Source organism: Somniosus microcephalus, chromosome 2, assembly GCF_052327205.1.
Source record: "Somniosus microcephalus isolate GS21.2 chromosome 2, FLI_Smic_1.0, whole genome shotgun sequence".
NCBI classification, from domain to species: Eukaryota; Metazoa; Chordata; class Chondrichthyes; order Squaliformes; family Somniosidae; genus Somniosus; species Somniosus microcephalus.
Window position 1 is genome coordinate 58,996,606 of NC_140988.1, and position 27,698 is coordinate 59,024,303.

The following is a 27,698-nucleotide window of genomic DNA, read 5'->3' on the forward strand; positions in this document are numbered from 1 at the left end:
TGACAAACTAGTAAAGACGCAGTACTTGTCAGGGAACACAGAAAAATGGGAAGTAATGTTCCTTAATTGGATGAAATGCCACTTTTAAAATAATAAGACTTTGCTTTTTTATTTTAAAAAGTTAGTGTTTCAAACCTGCTTTTGGCCACCAATATGCTTCAAATTGTATGTGCAGTCATTAATGACTCCTGGACTCTCATTAAAACGACACACTCCATACCTACTGGCTCCAAAACGTTTCCACTTGACTCCAAAAATTGTATTTTGGAAGCCAAAATCCTTCCAGGCAGAATGACTCATTGAAGGTTGGAACCTTTTATTCTTTCTTCTATATACTGTACTTTTAAAATTTATATTGGATACATATCGTGATGTGCTTAAATATTTATGTTTATATGTCACATATATGAAAAGGCACAAGCTACTCACTACTAATTAAATGTACAGTTTAACAACTTATATATATATCTTGACTAGAACAAACCTGGCACGTGCTCTCAAGTTCTATTCCCAGCCAGTTTAAGCTGCTTTGACGCTCTGGCAGGGGAATGTGCCAAAGTCGTGAAAGGTAACACTGGTGGCTCCAGGCTACACACAAGGAAAAAAGAAAGACAGGGAAAAGAAACCTGGGTAAATTTTTACCATAAAACATATTCAAAGCCTGCTGGGCCTTTTTACTTCTTTAAACTCAGACACATATCTCCCCATTACAGTATCCAAAGATTCGCTTTCTTAAAGGGCACACCACACAATCTCCAAGGGAATTGTTCATGGAATATATTGTCACTGGTTTCCATAAAGACATGTTGAAAGATGCTAAGTGGTGTAAATAATATACTACGGGAAGCAGTGAGAAGTTAGTTTATTTCACTCTTAAGAATTTTATAAGACGTTTCCCCAATATCCTAGTGACCAAAGAAATGACTTGGTGTAACACTACGTCTTACAAATTTAAAGACTCCACCTTTGATTTTTAGTATGTGTTAAGTGGGGAAGGGGTTGGGGTGGGGGGGGGGGGGCGGTGGCACGAGGGTGGAAATTGTGGGAAAAAACAGAAGAGACAAGTATGTTGGTGGAAATACCTTCAAATAACAAAGTAGGAATGGGAGAAGGTCCATTAACATTGCCCGAGGACCATGTACAGAACCCGCTAAACCCATTTTGAACTCCCACCTTTTCCAGCCAAGCTCATATCCCTGCCCTTTATGTTCAGTCATATATCTGTCCTTTTTTTTTTAACACTTCAAATGAGTCCACATTCATTACACTAGATGGCACTCTGGCCTAGAAATTCAGTAAGGCCCCGCCAGGTCTTTAGCGCCCGAAATTTAGCGCTCGCCCAGATTCCCGTAGCGCCCGCCTGAAATTCAGTTGCGACGGGCCAAGACGGAGGCGGGCGCTATTGCAGGGTTTGGCCGCCTCGCTTGGGGCGATGAAAGTCTATTTCAGGCGTCCAGCTGCCGCTGCGCCACCCGATGCGGTGCGGCAGGCTGGGGTACTGCAGGCCTCCTCCTTCTCTTAAGGAGGAGCTGCCTGCAGCCGTGAGATCGCCGCTGGATTCCCCCAGCAAATGAGCCCGGCACCACGGAGAAGTGCCGGGCTCACGGGAGTCAGACAGCAATACCGTGGGGGGGTGGTGCAGGAGTCCGGGGAGGGAGGTGCGGCCACGCGGCCGCCGGGAAAGCGGCTGGCCGCCCCTCCACCTTTATGCGCCGGCCTCTCGGAGCTGCAAGGCCCCGTTTTTCAAACATTGTTTGCGGCCGCTGCGGCCGCAACTGAATTTGGCCTTCGGCACGGAATCGCGTTGGAACCGGGGCGCTGCGCACACCGATGACGTCATCGGTGCCGGCGCAGCGCTACCGGCTAACGCCGCTGTTAGGGACCAACTTAATTTCGGGCACTAAAAAACTTCCGGCGCAACCCACTCTTTCGCCCCTAAGTGGGCGCAAACGCGACTGAATTTCTAGGCCTCTATTCCATAAGATAACAGTTATTATGCATTAAATTGTTCTTAGCCTGTGGTTTCCTTGTTTCATAATCTTTGGTTCTCGCTGCCTCATTCACACAAACACCCCAACGATCCCTTTCACAATTTAAAAGACTTCCAACAGTGGGATACAGGAGATGCAGTTATTTAGCACACTGTCCTTTCATCTCTGGGACCTGGCATTCAGTTCACACCAGGGGTGAGAGTGTCACCTTCCTGCCTGTTGTAAGGATCCAACATGAAATGAATGTGGACAGTCTCAAATCCATTTTCTAGTGGACACACTTCAGCACAAGTTGACCATACATTGGAATATTAGTCAAAATGGCCTTATGAATAGCTTATGAAAAATAAACCTCTGCAGCTATGGGTGCTCTTCTGAGGCTGGTATGATGCAATGTTGTTGCTGAGGAAATGGCGATTTTCTATGCACCTGGCCCATGCCACATCTGATCTGGAAATTCTAATAGTGAAACTGGATGCCCAAACTCTAGTGACCAATACAAACAGTGATGAGCACTACCTCATACCCAAAAATATAAAAAAATTAAAACTTGGATCATATCTTTTAATTATCATAATCCATAAATAACTAGTTTGGATGTATTCCTGATTCATGGGCTATGCCAAGCTATCCAACTGATCCTCACATTCTTACAAATTGTAGTTAAAAGGTTGAAAAAATGGTAACATCACAGTGTCAATTACTCATATATCTGCAGAGATCACTTTGCTCTAATCCTCCAGAGATGCTTTTGTAGTGGTTAACTTTAATATTAGAAATTATATCTCGACACCACCCTCTCATACTGGAATTCCCTCCCTAAACCTCTCTGCCTCTTTTTCCTCCTTTAAGACACTCTTTAAAACCTACCTCTTTGACCAAGCTTTTGGCCACCTGCCCTAATTTCTCCTTATGGTTCGGTGTCAAATTTTTTTGTCTTAAAATACTCCTGTGAAGTGCCTTGGGACATTTTACTATGTTAAAGGTGCCATATAAATACAAGTTGTTGTTGTTGGTGTCAGGGTCAAGTTCAAATGTGTCTAACATAAGTAAAATTGATTGGTAATATTGCAAGATCTATATTAAATAAACAGTAAAAAATAATTTGTAATATTACACTGTATTGGCATGAATCAAAGTGAATATTTGTTTGTGAATTTAAAGATGCCCGATAAAGGGGTTGTTGTGGACATCTGTATTTGATTTCTAACAGTTTAGAAAAAGAGATTATGTTGGTCAAACAAAGGGATACTGTCCCATTCATAATACAGCAGCAGAGCTGCAGTCCTATACTGAATTGAGGTACAGAACAGCATTGTGATTTGATGCCCTGTCACAAGTATAGTTGGGCCAAAAAGCAGAACATGCTGCACAAATAGTGGTGTCTTACTGGCTTAATTCATGAGCACCCAGTCAGTTTCCCAATTCCTCCACAGAGAACATACTTGGGGCTAGACTCTCCCTCTAGGGGAAACTTGAGTACAAAGGTCAGTCAGAACTGATGCAAACTCAGGCTGTGCAGTCACGCTCTGAAATTGTACTCAGACAAGTGGATCAGAAATCCATGTTTTAAAAAAATATATATTTATTATCCAAAGCAGGGTCTCAAGCACTCCCAGGTCAGGTGGAGCACAGTTACATACATAGTAAAGTTCTCTCTGCGCTACCCCAAAACTTGCATCACCACCATGAATTTTCCATTAAGTATACCAACCATTCTTAGGCCTCTCTGAGTGTAATCACATAGTAAATTCAGATGAGAAAGGCCATTTGTTTATCCTGGCTCACTGATTTAGAAAAACTTGGCAGTTTCTCCCATCACACCATCCAACTGTCTCTTAAATGATTCCAATGTTTTTGCTTCCACTACCTTACCTGTAAATCCATTCCAAGTGCTAATCCCTCTTCAAGCGGAGAAGCACTTCCTGACATCAGTCCTCAATTCACCTTTCACCAATTCGCACCTATGTTTCCTTCTCCTGCTTTAATGGTATACCTTGAAACTATGATTTACCAGGTTTACCCTTTCTACATTTAACACATTATATACATTTAGAACATTACTTCTCAGTTGTCTCTTTTCAAGGCTGAAAGTGGTACACACTTGACAATCACACTCTTGTACACAGAGTGATGTGTACTTATTGTTTTCCCATTGAAAATAATGGTAGAACTATTCTCAAAGTGAAATTTTGAGTCTTCCCTTTTCTCACTGGATTCAGCAGAATTTACCATTGAATCAGACATACTTGCACTTGCCAGTTTAAGAAGCACCCTGTTCAGTCACTTTTTTTCAGCTAGCTCCTCTGCAATGGCCAAGATAAATTGGAAGAGAAGGAATTTATCTGCATGGGGCTATAAATTGATGGCCATGACTTTGGTGTGCATGATTCAGGAATGAAGTTTGAATATTTATTTAATGGCCAGTGAGCTCAACTATCGTAGCTTAGAGGCGAGTCTAAGTAATGAAATCTCATGTTTCTGTACCTAACATCTGAACTGCATATTTTCAGTTGCAGGTAATTTTTTTAAATTAAAGATTTTCAGATTTGATGGTCACTCTACTGTAGGGCCTAAGTCTGGAATATTCCCAACGCCTCACTTGCCTACAGGGTTGATTCCAAAGGCAAGTATGCTATTGATGGCAATCAGATAAGAGGCAGTGCCATTGGAGACACCAAAACCCTCCCACGAGTGTGGTTCCACTTTGCGCCTCTTAGAGACAAAATGAAAATCTTAACTGGCTCCGCCCACCACCCCACTCCCCACCACCCATGGGAAAATGGTGTGGGAAGTGGAGGGGAGACAGCTACCCGCCAACGTAACTTACCTCAAAACTGGCACGGGAGAACCCGCCCTCTCCAGGCAGGCGAGGGCCTTTGTTATAGTTACAGACCCCTAATGTTTAAAATAACACCAGTGGTCTTGTATTTGAAAGAATACTTAAAACAACCAGAGTTTAAATGAAAACCTAGATAAATACATTTTCTTGATTTATTGTGTGAAAACTAATGAGAGCTAATTTCCAGTGATTTTATTTAGATTAATATGCTAAGCATTATGGCTCACTTTTGACAGTAATGGGAACCAAACCACATATGCCCATCACTTGATCTGGATGAACGAGAGAGAAGCTCTTTGCAAAAGGAAAACACAATTGTGTTCAAGCAGGTAGCTTCCACTGTTTGTTATCTTTTGCAGTCCAATAACCTCTGTGTCTTCACAGTTAAGTCTGGGAAGAATAATATGGTGTTGTAAAGCTTCTCATCCATCTAAATCATCAGGATCCCAACTGCTATCTTTATCAGAAGCATCTCTGTGGAGACAGCTTCACAGTAGGAAGAACAAAACAATCTTAAAAAAAAGGAAGGTAGAAAATAACACTGCAGGAAGCAATAGGAAGAAACTAGCTTATTTTAGAAGTTATGTTATTGAAGTGAAACATTGGCTACATATGGCAAGCACACAAGAACAGTGAAGATTTGCTAGACACAGTAGTTCTACAACATAGGCAGGAATCACAAAATTAAATTGAGGTACCCGCTACAAATGTTAAGAACGTTTTATAAAATTGCACTGTACCATCATGGGCGAGGGGAGCGGGGGAAGAGACAAAGGCCTAGAAATTCAGTGGGCTGCGCCACCAGTTAGGGCCTAAAGAGGGCACTCAGTGGCTTTAGCGCCACTGGCCGCGCCTCCCGCGATATTTAGCTGGGGCGCTAATGGCAGCGTTAATCTGTTGTGCTGCGCCGCCTCCGATGACGTCATCGGTGTGCGCAGCACCCTGCTACCGCCCTGCTCTCGATATTTGGCAGCGACCGCCTCTGTAGCGCCGTTCGCAAATGGCGCCCAGTTCACGGGGCCTTCCTGTGGCGGCAGTGGCGCAAATTAAGGTGGAGGTGCGGGGCGGCCGTTTTTTTCAGCGGCCGCCTGCCAGCACCTCCGTCCCCGGCCTCCTGATTACCCCCCGCGGCATTGCCAGCTGTTTTCCGAGAGCCCGGCACTTCTCCTCGGTGCCGGGCTCTTTTGCCGGCACTCGCGATCTCTGATCGCGCTGGTGCAGGCCCCTCCCCCTTAAGAATGGGAGGAAGGCCTGCAGTACTGCAGCGCGCCGTGCCGCAGCGTGTGGCGCTGCAGCACGTTGCGCTGCGATATTCAGTTTCAGCGCCCTAAGAGGGACGCGGAGCGCCTCGAGCCTCTCCCCGTGTCCCTCTTGGGGCGCTCAAGCTGAATTTCCGGCGGTCGCTACTGCTCCAAACGCTGCGCTAAATCCGGCGCCCAGGCAAGCTTGGCGCCCCGTTTGCGGCTCCACTGAATTTCTCCCCCAAAATGTCATCCCTCACATTGCTGATTTGTTGTAGACACCTCAAGCATAGGTCACCTCAAAGACCCACAGGCTTGTGGGGCAGGGGAAGAACAGGTTGGCTGCTCTCATGTGCTTAAGAGAAGTCAGCTCTGAATGACACTAGTGGAGAACTGGAAGTCAGTCCGTGGCTCGAAGAGAACAAGGTAGTGGGGAAAATGCTAGAGTCCATTATAAAAGATGTAATAGCAGAGCACTTGGAAAACAGTGACAGGATCGGACAAAGTCAACATGGATTTACAAAAGGTAAATCCTGCTTGACTAATCTACTGGAATTTTTTGAGGATGCAACTGGTAGAATAGATAAGGGAGAACCAGTGGATGTGGTGTATTTGGACTTTCAGAAGGCTTTCGATAAGGTCCCGCATAAGAGTTTAGCATACAAAGTTAAAGCACCTGGGATTGGGGGTAAGGTACTGTCTTGGATAGAGAACTGGGTGGCAGACAGGAAGCAAAGAGCTGGAATAAACGGGTCTTTTTCCGAGTGGCAGGCAGTGGGGTACCGCAGGGATCAGTGCTAGGACCCCAGCTATTCACAATATATATAAATGATCTAGACGAGGGAACTAGATGTAATATCTCCAAGTTTGCAGACGACACAAAGCTGGGTGGGCCTGTGTGCTGTGAGGAGGATGCAGAGAAACTCCAGTATGATTTGGACAGGTTGGGTGATTATACTGCATTTGCTATGCATCTGCCCAATGTGGATAAATGTGAGGTTATCCACTTCGGTGGCAAAAACGAAGACAGATTATTATCTGAATGGCAATAGATTGGGAAAAGGGGAAGTGCAACGAGACCTGGGTGCCGTTGTGCACCAGTCGCTGAAGGTAAGCATGCAGGTGCTGCAGGCAGTTAAGAAGGCAAATGGTATGTTGGCCTTAATAGCAAGAGGATTCGAGTACAGGAGCAAGGATGTCTTGCTGCAGTTGTACAGGGCCTTGGTGAGACCACACCTTGGCCTAGAAATTCAGTATTGCCACGTTTGGGGCGCTACAGCCAGGCGTTTGCTAAATTTAGCGCCGGGTGCAACTTAGCGCCACCTTCGTCGAAATTGAGTTGCATCGCCCCAAGAGGTTGCTGCTGCGCTAAAGCAGGCGGTGCACGACTATCATAAGGCGCTAAGCCGCCGAGCCGAGGCGCTACCAGCGAGGGCGGGCGCAGCGCAGGTGCGGCGAGTTATAGATTGCAGACAGACACGCTGGCGCCGGTCAGCTCTTAAAGGGGGAGGGTCGATTTGTTTTGCTGCCACGCCCTGCACACTGCAGCCCTGAATCTAGGCCTAGACAGACCTGCTTCAACAACTCAATGCCCATGACCATGGAGAAGGCCAGGGAGCGAGCGCAGCGCTTTAGTGAGGGTGCCCTGAAGGTTCTGGTTGGCACAGTGGAGCGCCGGCGACCTACCCTATTCCCTGACAGTGGCAGGAGGCCTATGCCCAGCGAATACAGGAAAGCTTGGCGGGAGGTGGCAAACAGAGTGACCTCCAGCAGCATGGTCCCCAGGACACCCACGCAATGCGGAAAGAAGTTCAACGACCTCACTCTAGGTTGTCAGGGTGAGTACCCTTTCCAGTATCCTCTTCATCCCTGCATGTGCACCTCACTTTCTGGCCAAAGGGTCCTGAAAGCCCCAATGCCCAGCCCTCATCCAAGACCTATGGGACTCTCATGAAAATCACATGCACCACTTTACAGAGTCAGGGCTATTCCACCATGGGAGGCAGTGCAGGCAAGATCAGGGCTTGACACTGTCAGGGCTATTCCACCATGGGAGGCAGTGCAGGGAAGATGAGGGCTTGACACGGTCAGGGCTATTCCACCATGGGAGGCAGTGCAGGCAAGATGAGGGCTTGACACTGTACTCAGAGCCCGTCCTTTCTCTTGCAGGGCAAGCTGGCCCACAATCGCAGGCAGCAGCTACGGACCGGGGGAGGCCGTCCTGAACTTAAAGACCTCAGCGACCTGGAGCAGCGAGTGGAGCGGATTATGGGAGGCCGGCTGATTGGCCCCGTTGCCATTGGAGATGCTGACCCCGTTCTGGACTGCAATGGTAAGGTCATCATCTTTTTGACCTCTCTCCTTCCACTTGTGCCTCACAGCAGCATCCTTTGTCACTCTCGAACCAATGCAGTGCATTGCAGCACTCATGCCTCCCTCGCTGCCGCCCTGTCCTCACTCTAAAGCAACTCTTGTGCCTCCCTGCTTTCAGATGCTGAATCGCCAGGTGAGGAGGCGGGCCCTCAAGCTGGCACTGTGAGTGAATCGGAAGGCGAGGAGGAGGAAGAGGAAGCCAGACCATCAGTGCCACCCTCAGCCGAGGCAGCCCATGGCCATGATGGGGACACATCTTCCCTGGAGGGGAGCAGGGGGGGGGGGGGGAAGGGTCTGATGACGGTGAAGCTCCGGGGCCCAGCGGGCTGCAGCAACGTGGGAGGGGTAGGGAAGCTCGGCGGCCTTCTCCCCGGAGGGTGAGTTCGGCCTCCAGTCCTGCTACAGTGAGTGCAGAGGAGGTGCGGCTCCTTGGTGAAATGGGCGCCCAGGCTGAGCACAGGCACACTGAGCTCATGGCTGCAGTGGCAAGGATGCCTGACTGCATAGAGTTACTGGCAAGGCGTGTGCAGGAATTCGGGGCAGCACAGGCCAGGAGTCTGCAGGAATTCGGGGCAGCACAGGCCAGGAGTCTGCAGGAGGTCACTGCATCACAGGCCAGGAGTCAGCAGGACGTCGCTGCATCACGTGTGGCTTCCAGCCAAGTGCTTAGTCGTGCCATGCATTCACTGGCTGGTCTGATGCAGACACAGATCAGGGCCACACGGGCACTAACTGCTGCCAGCCTCGCTGGATCGGCCAGGAATCGCCGGGGCCCTCGCCACGCCGCAGCAGCCCAGCAGTCTGTGCTTTAGCAGATTGCTGCGCATGCTTCAGTGCTGGCCCGTGCGAGTGCCGGTGTCTTGGCCGACCAGGGAGTGCCTGTGCTCTGTCAGGTTGGCAGCATTCCTGCTGCCAACACTGTCACTCCTCCACTGCAGCTGCCACCACCCGTAGGACAGACTGCTGCCGCCCAAGCAGAGTTGGAGCAGTCAGCAGCCGGGCCCTCCAGGCCCAGAGCTGGTCCAGGCCGTCCCCCAAGGGCATCTGCCGACTCACTATCTGACCTTCAGTAGCCATCCCCCAGCCTTGCTGCAGCCACTGGGGTCCCATTGAGGAGGAGCTGCAGGGTGGGAAGGGGCCAATCGCGCAAGCGAGGCGAATCACCCTCACAGGCCAAAAAGTAGGAGGTGTGGCAAAATGTTGAGTTTTTTATGAAGGCCGAGAATGTTGTGTTACTTTTTTATGAAGGCCAAGAATGTTGTGTTACTTTTTTATGAAGGCCAAGAATGTTGTGTTACTTTTTTATGAAGGCCGAGGATGTTGTGTTAGTTTGTTATGAAGGCCGAGAATGTTGTGTTTGTTTTTTATGAAGGCCGAGGATCATGGTCATTTTTGTTTCACTGTTTTGTTCATTTTCTCCAGGTTGTGAGAGCCAGTTATGTGTCTTGACTGTTTTTTGGGGGGTTTCTCTGTATTTGTTTGTCATGCGGGAAGGGCACAGAGTTTGTTAAATAAATAATTGTCTTTATTCAGATTGTTCATGTTTGCACTTTGAACTATTTGTAGCCTTGACCGCCTCAGGGTTTGCGGAGCGGCTCCATTCATGTTCTTTCAATGGCACAAGCCATTCCCTGAGAGGGGGCCTAGAACCGACTTGTAATAAGCCGCTGACGGATGGCCCTTGCACTTGTGCCTCCCTCCCGTCTTGGTGCTCCTCCTCCTCCTCCTCCTCCTCCTCCTCCTCTGGTGGTCCTCCAATGTCTGCTGGCAGTGGCTGAGTCCTGAGGATAGCCAGGTTGTGCAGCATGCAGCACACTACAACGAAATGGGAGACTCGCTCAGGAGAGTACTGTAGGGCTCCCCCGGAATGGTCCAGACAGCGGAACCGTTGCTTCAGCACGCCGATTGTGTGCTCAATGATGTTCCTGGTCGCTTGATGGCTGTCATTGTATCGCTCTTCAGCAGGGGTGCTGGGCGCACGGAGTGGGGTCATCAGCCAGGTGCACAAAGGATAGCCCTTGTCCCCGAGAAGCCAGCCTCCTGGGTGAGCCGGGGCTTCGAAAATGTCTGCCACAGAAGTCTGGCGCAGGATGAAGGCGTCGTGGCTGCTGCCTGGAAAGCAAGCATTCACAGCTAGTATGAGCTGCCTGTGGTCACAAACCAACTGCACGTTCAGCGAATGGTAGCCCTTCCGGTTGCGGTAATCCTCGGCATTCTCAAGAGGCGCCTGCAAAGCCACATGCGTGCAGTCAATGGCACCCTGGACCATGGGGAAGCCAGCTATTCTTGCAAATCCCATTGCACGCTCTTGCTGCTTGTCCGGGGTCATGGGGAAGGAAATGTACTGACGTCTCCTTCTGAAGAGGGCATTCGTGACCTGGCGGATGCAGCAATGCACGGCGAACTGGGAGATATTGGCAATGTCCCCAGTAGCGGATTGGAAGGAGCCGGTGGCATAGAAGTTGAGAGCCACTGTCACCTTCATCACCACCGACAGAGACGTCCTGCTCCTCAGCTGAGGCTGCAGATCTCTCTGAAGCAGGTGGCAGATCTCCGTGACCACCTCCCTTCTGAATCGAAGCCTCCGAATGCACTGCTCCTCAGACATGTTGAGGTAGGAGAAGTGCTGTCGGTATACCCTGGGAGGGTAAGGCCTCCTGTGCCGACGCCTGTTGGCCCTTCTCCATCTGGCCATGATTGGCACTCTCTCTCGGCATCTGAGCCCTTTCAATGCAATGCAGAAACCCAACGTTTCCACCCATTGCAGCCCCCATTATATGTGGCCACTCAAGGCTTTGGCACTGAGAAATAAATCCAACTGCAAAGCTCTGGCCTGAAGCCAGAAGTACCTGTGCGAGCGATGAGTCAAAGCAGAAGCTCTGTCTCTCTCCAAATCTCTCACTCTCACACAGAAGGAGTGGAACAAAATGGCTGCCACAAAGAATGCAGAAAGAGTCCCCTTTATATAGTGCTCCCCCAGCCCCACAGCGACTGGGAACCGTTCCACTCAACCAGTCGCTGGGAGCGCCAGGCGCAAAGGGGGCGCCACTGAAGTTCCGGTTCGGGGCGCACCAAGGGCGTTGCAACATGAAATGACGTCAGGATCTGCGCGCGCAGCTGAGCGGGCGCTGCAGTTTTGCGCCGCCGCTAATTCTTGACTCAAGTTCGCGAGAGGCGCAGATCGCGCATCGCCTGGGCGCTAGCCGCTTCGCGCCCCACTTCTCGCCCTCTTAAGGCGCTAGCAGCTGGCGCTAACAACTGAATTTCTAGGCCCTTGAGTATTGTGTGCAGTTTTGGTTGCCTTATCTGAGGAAGGATGTTCTTGCCATGGAGAGAGTGCAGCGAAGATTCACCAGACTGATACCTGGGATGGCATGAATGACGTATGAGGAGAGATTGGGTCGATTAGGCTTATATTCGCTGGAGTTTAGAAGAATGAGAGGGGATCTCACTGAAACTTATAAAATTCTAACAGGACTAGACAGACTAGATGCAGGAAGGATGTTCCCGATGGCGAGGGAGTCCAGAACCAGGGGTAAGCCATTTAGGACTGAAATGAGGAGGAATTTCTTCACCCAGAGAGTGGTGAACCTGTGGAATTCTCTGCCACAGAGGGCGGTGGAGGCCAGTTCATTAAATACATTCAAGAAGGAGTTGGATATATTTCTTGAGGCTAAAGGGATCAAGGGACATGGGGAGAAAGCAGGGACAGGGTACTGAATTTGGATGATCAGCCATGATCTCATTAAATGGCGGCGTGGACTCGAGGGGCCGAATGGCCTACTCCTGCTCGTATCTTCTATGTTTCTAAGGGGACGTAAAGATTTTTCTAACTTTTCAAAGAGTATTCTTCCCATTTTTAGTTATCTTTCCCACTATTTAAATACTACTTTACAATCAATATCTGCAAACCAATATGGCAGCCTGGCACACTACCGCCCGTGCTCTCCCAATGTAGTTCTGTAACTAGGGAGAAGCATGGATTAAGTCACCCTTTAATTTCCCCTATCTATTGGGACGTACCTCAAAGATCTGCCATGATCTTATTGAATGGCAGAGCAGGCTCGAAAGGCCAAATGGCCTACTCCTGCTCCTATTTCTTATGTTCTTATGTTCACCTTTGCTTGGGACTCCTGAAGTTCTGACAGTCCAGCCAGGATGGGACACTCGTTATTTAGAGAATCACAGACCCACAAGGTGCACTGTGACACCTGGTCATTGAAATCTTTACAAGTATCTAAAAAAATGAGTTGATAAGATTTTTTTTGATGATTATTTATATAGACTGCTGGCTCTCTGAGCCATTGTGTACTCTGCCAGTACCCAGTAAAACATGCAGCATGTGATTGTTTGAGATGACAGTTCAAGCCGTTGTCAGGATCAAGGGTTTAATAACATCTTTCCATCGGTCAAGGTCATTACTGATTAGTCTCGAGTGACTTAATGAATTATAAGATTTTTTATAGTCACTTCAATACAAAGAAAGTTTCTATTAAAATATTCTGCTTAAAAACCTTGATTCAAATTGTTGGGTTAAAGCTACTTCTCCTTCCCCTCTCTGCATCAGCTCAAAAATGAAAGGATATTCTGTGATGATCATGCCATAAAGCAATATGAAAGGTATGAGGAAAGACCATTCAGCCCCTTAAGACCACTAACATTTAAGCCCTATTTCAGCCCACACTGACCACTCTTTTACACCAAACTAATATTCCTGAGGTGGCAGCTCATGCTGGTATATGGTTCCACTGGGGGAGTGGCAGGCCTTCATACTTCATTCTACATGTATAAGCCTAGACAGTAAACATTAGTAGGCTATTTAACGTTGAGACCAGCAGAGCCAAACCTCACCTGGCATTCACACATGCACAATCCCAGCAGGCGTCATTGGACAGTGATCAGGAGGGGAACTCAAGCTGTCTTCCTCTAAATGTTCTTCCTCCCTCTCCTCCCATCCGCTCCCCCACCTGGAACATCCTAGTATGCACATCTCAGTAGCAAACCACATATACGGCTGGATATTTCCAACCTCGGCGGGTCCAGGGTGGGCGACGGCTGTGGCGTGTGGGGACCCCGCATCTGTCTCCAACCCGGCCTCCAACAAGATTGGGCTTGTTAAGCCCACCCTGTGAGGTTCCCGGCCAATTAATAGGAAGCGGGTTTGATGACATCATTTGATGACGCGTCATCAGCCGGTTTTCTTAAAGGGACCACAGCCACAATCATTTTGACAGTTGTTCTGTCCATGTTCTGCAGCATTGAGGTGCTGCAAACACCGACAAGCACTGCACAAAGGTGCACGGCTGCAACCAGGCTCTCCCATTACTCCCTCCATATACTTATGGAGGGAGTCACAGCGCACAGGAAGGTTCTCTTCCCTTCCAATGGGGGGGGGAAGAGACCTCCCTAGGAGACCAACGCAGCCTGGTTGCACATTGCAGAGGAGGGCACAAGCAGGGATGTTGTCAGGATGACCTGGCTGCAGTGGCGCAAACCTTTCAATGATCTCAGTAGATCACGAAACGTTACTGCAAAGCCACACTCAACCTCATCCTCCTGTGCCACTCATCATATCCCCATCACTCTGCCTTCCCTACCCTACTCCTGCACATCCTTACTCACAGCAATTTACCTTGCACCTCCACCCATCCCTCTCTATCTACGTTATCACTTCCCCATCTCACTAGCCACCCCTCACACTCACCCTCATCCTTGTCCAATCATTCAAACTAAAAACACTTGTGTGCTTTAGCCAATGTTCGTGTAAAGTTTCTGTTAATGCGTTGTCAAGCATTGATATCTTTATTTTTAACACTTTGCCTTCTTGGACAGATTTGTGTGCACCTTTGGAAGTGTCTTAGTGAGTTCCAGTGAATGTTGAGACATAACGTCCCCACCCCAGTGGTGATGAGTGTGAAAGGAATGGCTTGGACATTGTAGGGATGCTTTATGGTGCTGGTGTGGAATGGTGCATCATGTGGCAGCCAGGGTGTACAGCGTCAAGTGAAGTAAATCTGGCCATGGTGAGGCCATCCCTGGCGTCCCGGGCAGCAATGTGCATGGGTGATGATGCCCTGTGTCCAGTGCAGCATCAGTTGATTGCGGAGAAGGTTGGTGTGGATGTTGATGCTGCTGGTGTGCCTGGTGCTGCTGGTGTTGGGGCTGATCGTGTTGGGATTCTGAGGACCAAGGTGAGATTTTTTCTTCAAGGGCACTGATGCTGATGGAATAGATGGCAGGTGAGGTTGAGATGACAGAAGTAATCTGTCAATGTTGAGATAGGTTGTTCCAGGGAGGTGACAGTGGATAGAGCGATTACACCCTTCAAATGCGTAGCTTTGACCTATTCACAACAATCCATAGTCATTGAGAACCCGACATACTTACCTGACATGATAGCTGCTCTCCGGGAACCTCGTGAAAACTTGGTAAAATGGTAAGTACATGAGGAAATGGTTCTTAACTACCTTTTAAGCAGCCTTTAACTATCTAAATTGGCTGACCCGCTGCTTGGAATCGGGTTTGTTCACAGACCCGATACTTGGGAAACTTACAAGGAGGCGGGTTTACAGCGGGATACCGACCTGCTGTCAATCTTTGTGATTTTGATAGCGGACCCGCCTCCAAACCCACACTCTGAGCGCCGGCAAAATTCAGCCCAGTGTTTAGCATCTGGGGTAACATTAGTTTTGATATTTAGTCTTCTTCTTAGGCAGTCCCTCGGAACCGAGGGTGACTTGCTTCCAAATTAAAAATGAGTTTGCAGGTGACTGATGAGTCCAATGTGGGATCTACAGTCTCTGTCACAGGTGGGGCAGATGGTGGTTGAAGGGGCGGATGGGTGGGGTGCTTGGGTTGACATGCGCTCCTTCCGCTATTTGCGCTTGGCTTCCGCTTGCTCCTGGCGAAGAGACTCGTGCTGTTCGGCGCCTTCCCGGATGCTTCTCCTCCACTTTGTGCAGTCTTGGGCCAGGGATTCCCAGGTGTTGATGGGGATGTTACACTTTTTCAAGGAGACTTTGAGGGTGTCCTTGAAGCGTTTCCTCTGCCCACCTGGGGCTCTCTTGCCGTGCCGGAGCTCCGAGTAGAGCGCTTGTTTTGGGAGTCTCGTATCGGGCATGCGGACGATGTAACCCGTCCATCGGAGCTGATCGAAGCTTTGACCACGATCAATGTTGGGGATGTTGGCCTGAGCGAGAACACTGACGTTGGTGCGCCTATCCTGCCAATCGATTTGCAGGATCTTGCGGAGGCAGCGTTGGTGGTACCTCTCCAGTGCTTTGAGGTGCCTGCTGTACATGGTCCAAGTCTCTGAGGCATACAGCAGGGCGGGTATCACTGCTGCTCTGTAGACCATGAGCTTAGTGCCGGGTTTGAGGTCCTGGTCTTCAAACACTCTCTTCCTCAGGCGACCGAAGGCTGCACTGGCACACTGAAGGCGGTGTCAGACTTCGTCGTCGACGTCTGCCCTTGTTGACAGTAGGCTCCCAAGGTATGGAAAGTGGTCCACGTTGTCCAAGGCCTTGTTGAGAATTTTGATAATCGGGGGCACTAATGTGTGGCGGGGGCAGGTTGGTAGAGATATTTAGTACCAGAGAGATGTGACTCTGTTAAGGTTTGAGCACTGGATTCCAGAGGTTGGTAGAAAAATAGTTCGAAACAACCTTTGACCCAACCTTATGCGATTGCTGCAACGGATTATATGGAACTGATCATGTGACATCAATTTAATGACATTGAATCCAAGGCACTTGCGTCCATTTTGAAAACTTTAAACTTGCCAAATTTAGTTTCAAGCAAGGTGGGGCAGTTTACTGTGTAAGCCCATTACTTGAAGTATATCCACAATAAATGAATCCTAAAAAGAAATGTTGAAATTCTAGTATAGATGAAGACCTAATCAGTGGGATAAGGAAAAGGTGCAAGGACACAGAAGGTCAGATACAGCAAGAAGAGAAAGTAACAAAAGCAGCTTGAACTGTGAGGGATAAAACACATCAGTTTGTCACATGCAAGCTGGTGAGTTGTTAGATTTCATAGCTCACCAAAGCTGAAAAATAGCTCTTCCCCCTGGCTTGTAGCCGAGTGGAATTTTACAGCCATGGAGTCTCAACTGAAATTAAACCCGAGTCCCATCGACAGACAGTGGGTAGCCAGAGAGGAACCCTCAACTCACGGTCCTATACAATGGAAAAGTGATAAGAATTTGTATAGAAAATGATGTAGTACATTTCAATTCAGCCTCAGGAAATAAGCAGCCTCATGGTCTTTTGAAACAAATTGACACTTGCTGTACTGTATTAAGTCAATCTGTAGAAAAGGACTGTACAGCATCAAGTTCTCAGTGTTGTCGTTTTACATTACCAGTGACATGTTTAGGCATTTTCACAAGTTTTGTATATAACCCTACAGGTACAAAAGGGTATCTCATCACTCAGCTGCTGTCTCTGTCCATGCCGAGGGAATCGTGCTGTGAATCTCGGATTCATACTGTTCTTGTTCAGTTGGGATGGGACAAGTTGCACTTCATTGCACTGAAACCTGATATATGATCACATTATAGGCGAGGAAAATTTCCTCTGATGGCCATACGTTCCTAGTATCACGGACATATGGGAAGATCTCCTCAAATGGCTATTTTTAGTGAAAATGTTTTAGCACACTTTTATGATTTTGCTGGAAATAATTTACATACGAAAACTTTTCACAATCTACACAATGTTGCAAACACATAAAAGGTGAATTTCATCACCACTTCCAGCATTTTAGCAGCACTGGAAATTTTTCCAGCCAGGGAACTCATGAGGAAGCCAGTTTTGGTGCTTGTGCACCTTTAAAAAGCTTCCCCCAAGTTTCCTCGCGATCCTGGAGCTGTTCCTGATCTGTCTGCTAGATCTCCTGGCATGGAGCCGCTGCTGGCTGCATCTCTGAAGGATGCTACAGGGAAGCCTGGTCTCACCTCTCGCACTCCACTGCCATGTAATGGACAGAGACAGCAGCTGCATTGCATGAATGATGAGAAGGGGATGGCTGGAGGCCTGGCATGCGCTGCTGTCCTGAGGGGCAACGGTATCCTGCACCTGCAACTCCTGGGTGTCTTAGACTTCATCATCCTTTTTACCATCATCTTCCTCCTTCTGCGCCCCCTCTGTTGTGTTGAATTGCAGGAAGGGAGGGTAGAATGCAAGAATGGGTGAGCATCACCCCCTTAAGGGGACAGAGAAAGGGATGGTAGATTTTATCTGTGTGGTACTTCACAGGGAAATCAAGGTGACTGAACAACGCACTGTCAGTAACCCAATGTCGGCAAGATGCTGCCAATCTCAGCATCTCCCATAACAAGAGCTGAGTCCTTCCCCATGAGCTGCCTGGCCTTGTCCTTAAAGAGGATTAAATGTGGAGAAGCCATCTTTGGCAGGCATTGTGCAGCAATTACTTCTGCAAAGAGCTAAGTAAATAAGGGAAAGGCTGGCAGATAAGAAGTGTGTGGCAAGTGGTATGGGAGAGGTGAAGAAAGAAATGTGGGGTTGTGAGGGTGTTAAAGTGGAGGAAGGATTTTTGGGGTTGTGCAAGGCAGTTATTGTGTGTTTAGAGGGCTGTGTAGCCATGGTACAGGATAGGGAGCCGGAGGCATCCTTAAACAGAGAGCATTGTGAAGGATTAGTTGTGGAAGTGTTGTTTTAAGAGAGTGAAGAGATTGCTGGTGTAGTGTGTTGTCTTGCCTGCCCCTCTGAGAATGTGGAGGTGAGGGAATTGGCAGTCAGTGCCAGTGCCACCTCCCTCCAGGTGGCATGAGTCAGAATGCTGGGTGACTTGGTGGCACCCACCCCCAGGAGTCTATTTGTCCTGCTTTCAATGCCCCCCAGAAAGGCGTGAAGATCTGGCTTGGTGCCATGTCGCTGCCCTCTGGGCACAGATAGCACTGGAATAATCATAATTCTTCCAAATGCAATAAAAATATTGGTAGGACATGCAGTGAAGAAATGAAAGAGCCAAGTAGTGTTCCTGGCTTACCTTCTTGTCCCCCAGTGTTCTGCTGAATAGCGCAGGCTGAACAGTGCATTTGAAAGGCTGCACAAAAGTTTCCTGCTGGTTCAGTTGCTTACACCATTTTTACACCATTTCACATCAATGCTTGCGGAAACCTCCATGTATCTCCCTCTAGAGGCCAGAAACAAATGTAACAGTTTTTAAAAAGTGCAATAACAGTGTAAATCAGACCTGGGCCGTAGCATCACGGGAGGAAACCATCCCCATGAATTTGAATAGTCAGTTTCCTGACCTGTGATTTGCTAATAGATCTGGTTCTTAGTGTGCCTTGCTATAAGCAGAGTTCACAAACTGATGCAACCACCAAAACTGAGACATCACAAACCTAGTATACATCTTATTCACTAACAATATGTACGGGCTGTGCTATTCCCTAGTAATCAGCAGTACAGAATCATTGAATAAACTATTAGCGATTAAACTACACTGTTAATCCTTTAGTGTGCATCCTCATCACACCAACTGCATGGAGTGCTCATAATGATGGCATCACCTGACGAAGGAGCAGCACGCCGAAAGCTTGTGATTTCAAATAAAGCTGTTGGACTATAACCTGGTGTTGTGTGACTTCTGGCATCTGCCAAGACACTGGTTACTGGTCAAAAACTAAAACAAATATGTCACACAAGAGAAACCCAAAACACAATAAAGCCATCCTGACCAACTTTATGGAATATGTACAATTTTTTAAAAAATGAAGCTATTTCAAGCTATATTCTCATTGCTCTTGCAGATTACAATGTTATCCGAACCATTCATTAAGATTGGAATCAGTACCAGATACTTATCATTCTTTGTATAATGTAAGATTAATTCTCCATTTATTTTTATGACCAGTTATTTATCTCTCATCTTATATCTGCATCGCCTTCAAATATTTCCCCCCATATTTCTCTTATGAAGAAGCTGCCTTTTGCTATTGTACAGTTCCTTGTGTGCTGGTAGCCAGCCCTCTGTTACCTTGCCCAAGTGCTCATTTTTCAAGTGTCAGCAGCAGAGGGCATCACCGTCAAGCCTGATCTTGTTCTCAAACAAAATAAAAACAGAGAATGCTGGCAATACACAACAGGAAATAGACAGTTTAATGTTTTGGGTGTAGACTCTTCATCAGAAAGCCTTTGTCTTTAAAGTTTCCAGCTATGTTTTTTCTTCTCATTTATTCTCACCTGACATACAGATATTCCAACAAGGATCATGGTAATCCGATCAAAAGTAGAAACCTGCCTGACTTTCCACAAATCCACAAATCAATTAGGCCAATTGTAGCATCTGAGAATAGGATCAGATAATTCAGCACAGACCAGGGAGTGAACCCGGGAGAACAACCGAAAATGCTGGAAAAACTCAGCAGGCCAGGCAACATCCGTGGAGAGAAATTAGAATCGACGTTTCGGGTCTAACCCTTTTTCAAACTGGAAAGGAAATAAAATAGATCGAAGGCAGGGCTGCGATAGAACAAAAGAAGTAAAAGAAGTAAAAGAGACAGTAAAAGGTATTCAAAACCAGACGAGATGGTAATAGGACAGTGGAGACAAAAGACGGCAAGATTAGGTGTGAAGTGTACTGGCAGGATGGGAGACAGCTGCCGTGTGGGAGAGAGAAAAAAAAAGGAAAGGGTGGGGGGGGGGAGGAAGGGAAGAGCCAAAACAAAGGGGTGGGAAAAAAAAGTAAAAATGTAATAGGGGCCGAGGTTATGATCTGAAATTGTTGAACTCGATATGGAGTCCGGAAGGCTGCAAAGTGCCTAATCGGAAGATGAGGTGCTGTTCCTCGAGTTTACGTTGAGCTTCCGTGGAACAATGCAAGAGGCCAAGGACGGTGAGGTCTGAGTGGGAATGGGGCGGTGAATTAAAATGACAGGCGACCGGAAGCTCGGGGTCACCCGTACGGACTGAACGGAGGTGTTCCGCAATGTGGTCACCCAATCTGCATTTGGTCTCCCCAATGTAGAGGAGACCGCATCGTGAGCAGCGAATACAGTATACTAGATTGCAAGAAGTACAAGTAAATCGCTGTTTCACCTGGAAGGGGTGTTTGGGGCCCTGGACAGTGGGAAGGGGGGAGGTATAGGGGCAGGTGTCACATCTCCTGCACTTGCACAGGAAGGTGCCAGGCGAAGGGGACGGGCTGTTGGGGGTGATCTCGGAGGGAGCGGTCCCTACGGAATGCTGAAAGGGGAGGGGAGGGGAAGATGCGTTTGGTGGTGGGATCACTTTGGAGGTAGCGGAAATGGCGGAGGATGATCCGTTGGATGTGGAGGTTGGTGGGGTGAAAGGTGAGGACAAGGGGAACCCTATTGTGGTTCCGGGAGGGAGGGGCAGGGGTGAGGGCAGAAGTGCGGGAGATAGAACGGACACGGTCGAGGGCCATGTCAACCACGGTAGAGGGGAATCCTTGGTTACGGAAAAAGGAAGATATGTCGGAAGCACTGGTGTGGAAGGTGGCATCGTCGGAGCAGATACGGCAGAGACGGAGAAACTGGGAGAATGGAATAGAGTCCTTACAGGAGGCGGGGTGGGAGGAAGTGTAGTCTAGGTAGCTGTGGGAGTTAGTGGGCTTGTAGTGAATATTGGTCGATAACCTATCCCCAGAGATGGAGATGGAGAAGTCGAGGAAGGGAAGGGAAGAGTCAGAGATGGACCATGTGAAGGTGAGGGAAGGGTGGAAGGGCTATGGGTACCCGCATGGGTCCTAGCTATGCCTGCCTTTTTGTGGGATATGTGGAACACTCTTTGTTCCAGTCCTACTCAGGTCCCCTCCCTCACCTCTTTTTCTGATACATTGATGACTGTATCGGTGCCGTTTCCTGCTCTCGCCCCGAACTAGACAATTTCATTCACTTTGCCTCCAATTTCCACCCTTCCCTCACCTTCACATGGTCCATCTCTGACTCTTCCCTTCCTCGACTTCTCCGTCTCCATCTCTGGGAATAGGTTATCGACCAATATTCACTACAAACCCACTGACTCCCACAGCTACCTGGACTACACTTCCTCCCACCCCACCTCCTGTAAGGACTCTATTCCATTCTCCCAGTTTCTCCGTCGCCGCCGTATCTGCTCCGACGATGCCACCTTCCACACCAGTGCTTCCGACATGTCTTCCTTTTTCCTCAATCGAGGATTCCCCTCTACCGTGGTTGACACGGCCCTCGACCGTGTCCGTTCTATCACCTGCACTTCTGCCCTCACCCCTGCCCCTCCCTCCCGGAACCACGATAGGGTTCCCCTTGTCCTCACCTTTCACCCCACCAGCCTCCACATCCAACGGATCATCCTCCGCCATTTCTGCTACCTCCAAAGTGATCCCACCACCAAACGCATCTTCCCCTCCCCTTTCAGCATTCCGTAGGGACCGCTCCCTCCGAGACACCCTAGTCCACTCCTCTATCACCCCCAACAGCCCGTCCCCTTCGCCTGGCACCTTCCCATGCAAGTGCAGGAGATGTGACACCTGCCCCTATACCTCCCCCCTTCCCACTGTCCAGGGCCCCAAACACCCCTTCCAGGTGAAACAGCGATTTACTTGTACTTCTTGCAATCTAGTATACTGTATTCGCTGCTCATGATGCGGTCTCCTCTACATTGGGGAGACCAAATGCAGATTGGGTGACTGCTTTGCGGAACACCTCCGTTCAGTCCGTAAGGGTGACCCCGAGCTTCCGGTCGCCTGTCATTTTAATTCACCGCTCCATTCCCACTCGGACCTCACCGTCCTTGGCCTCTTGCATTGTTGCACGGAAGCTCAATGTAAACTCGAGGAACAGCACCTCATCTTCCGATTAGGTACTTTGCAGCCTTCTGGACTCAATATCGAGTTCAACAATTTCAGATCATAACCTCGGCCCCTATTACATTTTTACTTATATTTTTTTTCCACCCCTTTGTTTTGGCTCTTCCCTTCCCCCCCCCTTTCCTTTTTTTCTCTCTCTCCCACACGGCAGCTGTCTCCCATCCTGCCAGTACACTTCATACCTAATCTTGCCGTCTTTTGTCTCCACTGTCCTATTACCATTTCGTCTGGTTTTGAATACCTCTTAATGTCTCTTTTACTTCTTTTGTTCTATCGCAGCCCTGCCTTCGATCTATTTTATTTCCTTTCCAGTTTGAAAAAGGGTTAGCCCCAAAACGTCACTCTAATTTCTCTCCACGGATGTTGCCTGGCCTGCTGAGTTTTTCCAGTATTTTCTGTTGTTATTTCGGATTTCCAGCATCTGCAGTATTTTGCTATCGTACTAGTGAACCCGGGAGTTTCGGATCTGCACAGATTAGTGTTATACCTTTAACCACTGCTGGTGATTTTACCCATTAGGCCTTTAAGATGTTTTTGTTAGTTCTCTTGGACCCCATTCCCTGGGTGAGAGGGTGTGGTGGTGTCCCACACCTCTGCCAGTATTGCACTGTAACCTGATTGGGAGGTGCACAAAGGATTTACATATTGATTTCCCCCACTGCCTGTAGGAAGGCGTCTGGCCTCCATTTTGGTGCCTTTATCCAACAACCCAATGAACAGTAGGAACTGCTTTTCTCCCTCTTTCTCCATGGGAGAAAACCTGTGATGTATCACTCACTAGCACAACACATTAGAACACCAGCTCTCCGGCAGCTTTATTTCTTATGGTTCCATTGTCTGTAGTTTCTCACATACCAGTTAGATTGACACAGCGTAAAACTTATACACCTTACATTTGTCAAGTTTCTTCATCCACCATTTCTATAAAGCAACTTTTAAAATCAATGGTTTTCAAGTGTTAATCTCAACATTAGGCTTGAAAGCTCTGCTGTAACAACTATACTCAAAGTCATAAAATGTGTTCCAATAAATCTCTCCCTCTACTGAAAATAATGGCCCAGATTTTGCATTGAGAATAATGGCGAGGCTAACAGTGCTCACCGTTATTATGGAGTAAATCGGACAGCAACTTCCATAGTACACAAATGCAGTTAAATGTGCAAATCTGGAAGTTGCAGTCCGAGTTGCCCTGCTCCTCCACAGACTGCGCTATAACAGTACCTCGCCGAGAGACTTGGCATTGAAATCCATGTAAGGGCGTGAAGTTGCAGTATTTACCCACCAAACATGCCAGAAAAAGTTAGGACTGGTGCATTCAGGTGTAAGTGAATTTTCAATGGCGTGATAAGTCATAATTACTGCCAAACAACCTCTCTGGCACTGAAAATTTAATTTTACAAGTGTAGAGTCTCATTCCTTCAGAATTTAATTAATGTTAGAGAATTTTTTTTTTTTTTTTAACTTTTTCTGTCTGTCTCTTATTTCTCTGAATCCCATCTTTTTTTACCTCTCTTTCTGTACTTGATTTAAATCTAATTTATGCTTCCTGGTTTAGACTCTGCGTGTCACAGTGAGGATTCTTCAATCTGATTTGTTGAAGAGCCACGCTGTTGCTTGACCTGCTCACACACGCCACAGATCCCCTGTAGAGGGCGACACGCTGGATCAGACACCCGATGACAGCAAGTCTTCACTCAAAAGCCTGCAAAAACTCTGTGGGCAGCTGTCAGCATAGTGAACGATGAGCGCCGTTCCTTCGCCGCTGACTGTAAAATCTGGGCCAATATGTAGATCTACTCAGAATGGGAACCAGTTTTGAAGTAAGGACAGAACGGGTGCGGGAGAGTTATAAAACTCTTTTATGTGGGTTCTCGGTTAGTGAGGGAGCCACAAAAAATATGTATTATATCAGAGGTCATGATATATCAGAGAGCTTTACAGAGGGGATTGAATGTATACTTGTATGCAATGCAGATGAAAGTTCAGCATAAATCACATCATCTGTCAAATGCTCCTCTAGACAGCTCTAGCATGTTGTGTTAAAACAATCAGGGTTCTACTATCTCTGTTCCTACTTGGATTTCTCACTTAACTAACCCTTTCCCTTCACCAAATGCTACTTCTAATCCCACAAATAGCACAACGATCTTGCTATTTAATACAAACTTTGTATATATAAAACTAACTCAACAAACAAAAGCTGAAGGGTCACACCTGAAAATGTTATTGTTTCGGACACTGATTGACTGATGAATTTCAGCCCTCATACAACTGCAATGACAGTTTCCTAGCATTTTCTGCTTTTATTTCAAATTTCCAGAATTGGCTGTTTCCATTTTACCCAAATTAGATACTGACTGTGTTATATAAAACATAGAATGACTGTGTTGTATATCATGTAAACCAAGATGGTATTTCCTAATAACTAATTATCGAGCATCACTTCATAGATGTGCAGTGATTATGTTACAATGTTAATCCTTCAGTGACGATGCCAACACACACGATGACATTCAGCATCATGCTCGGACACTGCTTGGCAAATAAGTGAGCCCAAGATAGAATAAATTCACCACTATGAACTATATTGTGTCTATCTATATCACTTTTTGTATATGTTGATTCCTGTCTCAGCTTTCCAATCAGTTCAGTGTAGGCTCATGTCTGAACTTTCTCACTAGCTCAATGTTTCCTAAAATGAAAAATCAACTAGAGAAATAACATTTCAGTTCTCATCCAACTGCAATGACAGTTTCCTGCTTCAACCTGCACATCCAGCCCAGCAAAGACAGGAACGTAAAGGGATGTGTGCAATCACCTTCGAGCACTCACTTCCCAGGCCTCCAATAGTCTTACAGGCCTTGGCCCTTAACTACTGCTCAATCCCTATCCCACTTGGATTCTACCCTTTCACTTGCTTTAGCATTAAATTCACACATGTCTGTGTTATTTACACTACTTAACTCAAATTAGTGGATAATTCAATTTTTGTGGGGGTAAAATGAGTTTGGATCATCTGATGCAGGCTGTGTATATATTGTATTAAAAAAATCAATACTTAATTTTTTACTTATTTACCCCAAGGTAATTTAGATTTAAAATATTTTCCATCTACATAAGCTACGAGAAGCAAAGTAAAATGCAGAATTAAAGGATCATTCATCGCTTCAGTGAAATGACCTTGAGCAAGGTCAGATTTTGTTTCTTCTGAATGCAGCTATTGTGGAGCCCGGCATAACAATTAATTATACAAGATAAAATTAAATAAAAATACTAGATTGTTATCTTTGGAGACTGATGGCAAATTTCCCAAATGGAAAGGGCATGGCCTGACATGCTTTGCTTATTTAGAAAATAGAACAGAAAGAGTTGCCAAAAATGCCTCAAACTGTCCCCATCATTTTACTGCACTGAGCCTCTAGGCAAAAAGCTATTGAAGATTTACTGCTGTACTTTGTTTCTGAGAGGTTGGTCTGCAAACGCGCCCACATGTATGTATGCTCGATAAACACCGATTTGCAGGTAGACGTGCAGGCATGTATTAAAAAAAGCCTGCATATTAATAAATGTGCAGCATTTTAAATGTATTAACAGTCAAATCTTGCCTTTTTGAATTTATGAATAGCTAGCACACTGTCAATTGTGAAAAAAATATTAGGGCAATCTAAACTACTAGTAATTGTGATTATGAATCCAGCATCAACATCAATTGTCTTTCCATTCTTCACTTAAAAACAAATCACTGCTCGCTCAGATTTATAAACATGGGTAAAAATCAGCATTTAATAAATGTGATTTCAGATTTAGAGAGTGCATCAAGTCATTGGTGATCCAGCAGCAGCACATGCTGCTGGCAAATATAGGTAATATATATAATCACATGTTTAATTGGGATGCCCTCTACTGTAATCGCTTAAAATTTCAGGCACCAGCTATAATTAACACACAAATTGAGTAGCGTGGCTCTACCTATGGAACACTTCTGAGTTAACCAGTGCTTCTTGACACTATAGAGGAACATTGGGGATGCCATTCATCTTGGACAGTAGTGCAAACCGGGCGACAGAGAATTGGCAGCCCATTTTATGCTTTGCCCGATTTTCTCATCCATTGAAGTCAATTTAATCTCAAAAAGGCCACATCCATCCCCTGAAAAACACATATATATTTTTAAAGACTGAAATTTGATACACTTATCTGTAACTTGAATTTAATCTGCATCTGTTGTGCATTTACTTCATTAGCAACCTTCAGCATGTAACTGACACGCTAGTCTCAGCAATCAGCAAGGCCCAGCAATACCTTGGCTTTGCCAATATTAACAGACAGCAGTGTCAAAGGTCATTCTACTGTGGTCCAAATAACTGGTATAAAGAAATTAACAAAATGTCATCTGAAAAACAGTACTGTTTAGCTTAACCATAAAGAAAGAACTTGCATTTATATAGCGCCTTTTGTGACCATGGAACATCCCAAAGGGTTCACAGCTAATGAAGTACTTTTGAAGTGCATCGGCAGTTGTAATGTAGGAAACCACCACTTTTATGCCTATGTAAACTGATTTTGGGTGTACATAAACATAAAATTAGCAGTATAACTTGCACACTAAGGCCAAGGTGTGAGACCCCTCTGAAAGGCTGTCTCAAACCTACATCTTTGACCAAGCTTTTAGTCATCTGCCCTAATATCTCTTTATGTGGCTCGGTGTCAAATTTTGTTTGATAATGCTCCTCTGAAGCACCTTGGGACGTTTTACTACGTTAAAGGCACTATATAAATACAAGCTGTTATTCTTGTTGGAGTTCCCAATCAATGCAGTATAAATCCAGCCTAAGATATAGAGTGAATTTTTGATCTGGAACCTTTAAAGGAACTATCTGTAAAAGCTGCTGTGGACTATACTGTTGCATGCTTTGTTGACAAGAAGGAATAATGATAATCTAATACTCACTTTGTAAAAACCAAATGAAAGAACAGAATATACAAAAATAAAAGCATGGCTGAAACATCACTGCCCTGGGATACCGAGTTCTCTAAAGTTTTCTGTCTCGGCAAACACAGTCTCAAGTGGTGATTAAATTGCCATTCAATCTTGGTTTACCATTACTCCAAAGCAGGATTTGAATCAGCACTTGCTTTTCTTTCTAGCTCAGTCCAAAGCCATTGATGAATTCATTATTCCCAAGTTTCACTAGCAAACATGGAACAAAACTGCTAAAATTAAACATACATTTGTTTTAAACTGTTAAATGTTTGAGGCAAAAACAATTCATTCTGGTCGGTATAGTATCAACCAATGATGAACTATATATTTGTGATTCCCCACAATCTAAATAAATGCACCTTTTGACTTAAATATTCCTTTCAATAAAAGCAATTCAATTGAAGCTTTTACATGTAATTTCTGTA

The 27,698-nt window shown here is 46.6% G+C and overlaps 1 protein-coding gene across 3 annotated transcripts in view; it reads right to left on the reverse strand.

The window, feature by feature from the left end:
- afg2a (AAA ATPase AFG2A) overlaps nt 1-27,698 on the reverse strand; it is a 686,751-nt gene that overhangs the window by 443,007 nt on the left and 216,046 nt on the right. The window contains exon 15 of one of the 3 annotated variants that reach the window (XM_086009612.1): nt 25,435-26,438. The exons of the other annotated variants lie outside the window; for them this stretch is intronic. Coding sequence (XP_085865738.1) covers nt 26,406-26,438 — 33 coding nt within the window. The 3' untranslated portion in view covers nt 25,435-26,405. Of the gene's footprint in view, nt 1-25,434; nt 26,439-27,698 lie in introns of those variants that run through there. 3 annotated transcript variants of the gene reach the window in all.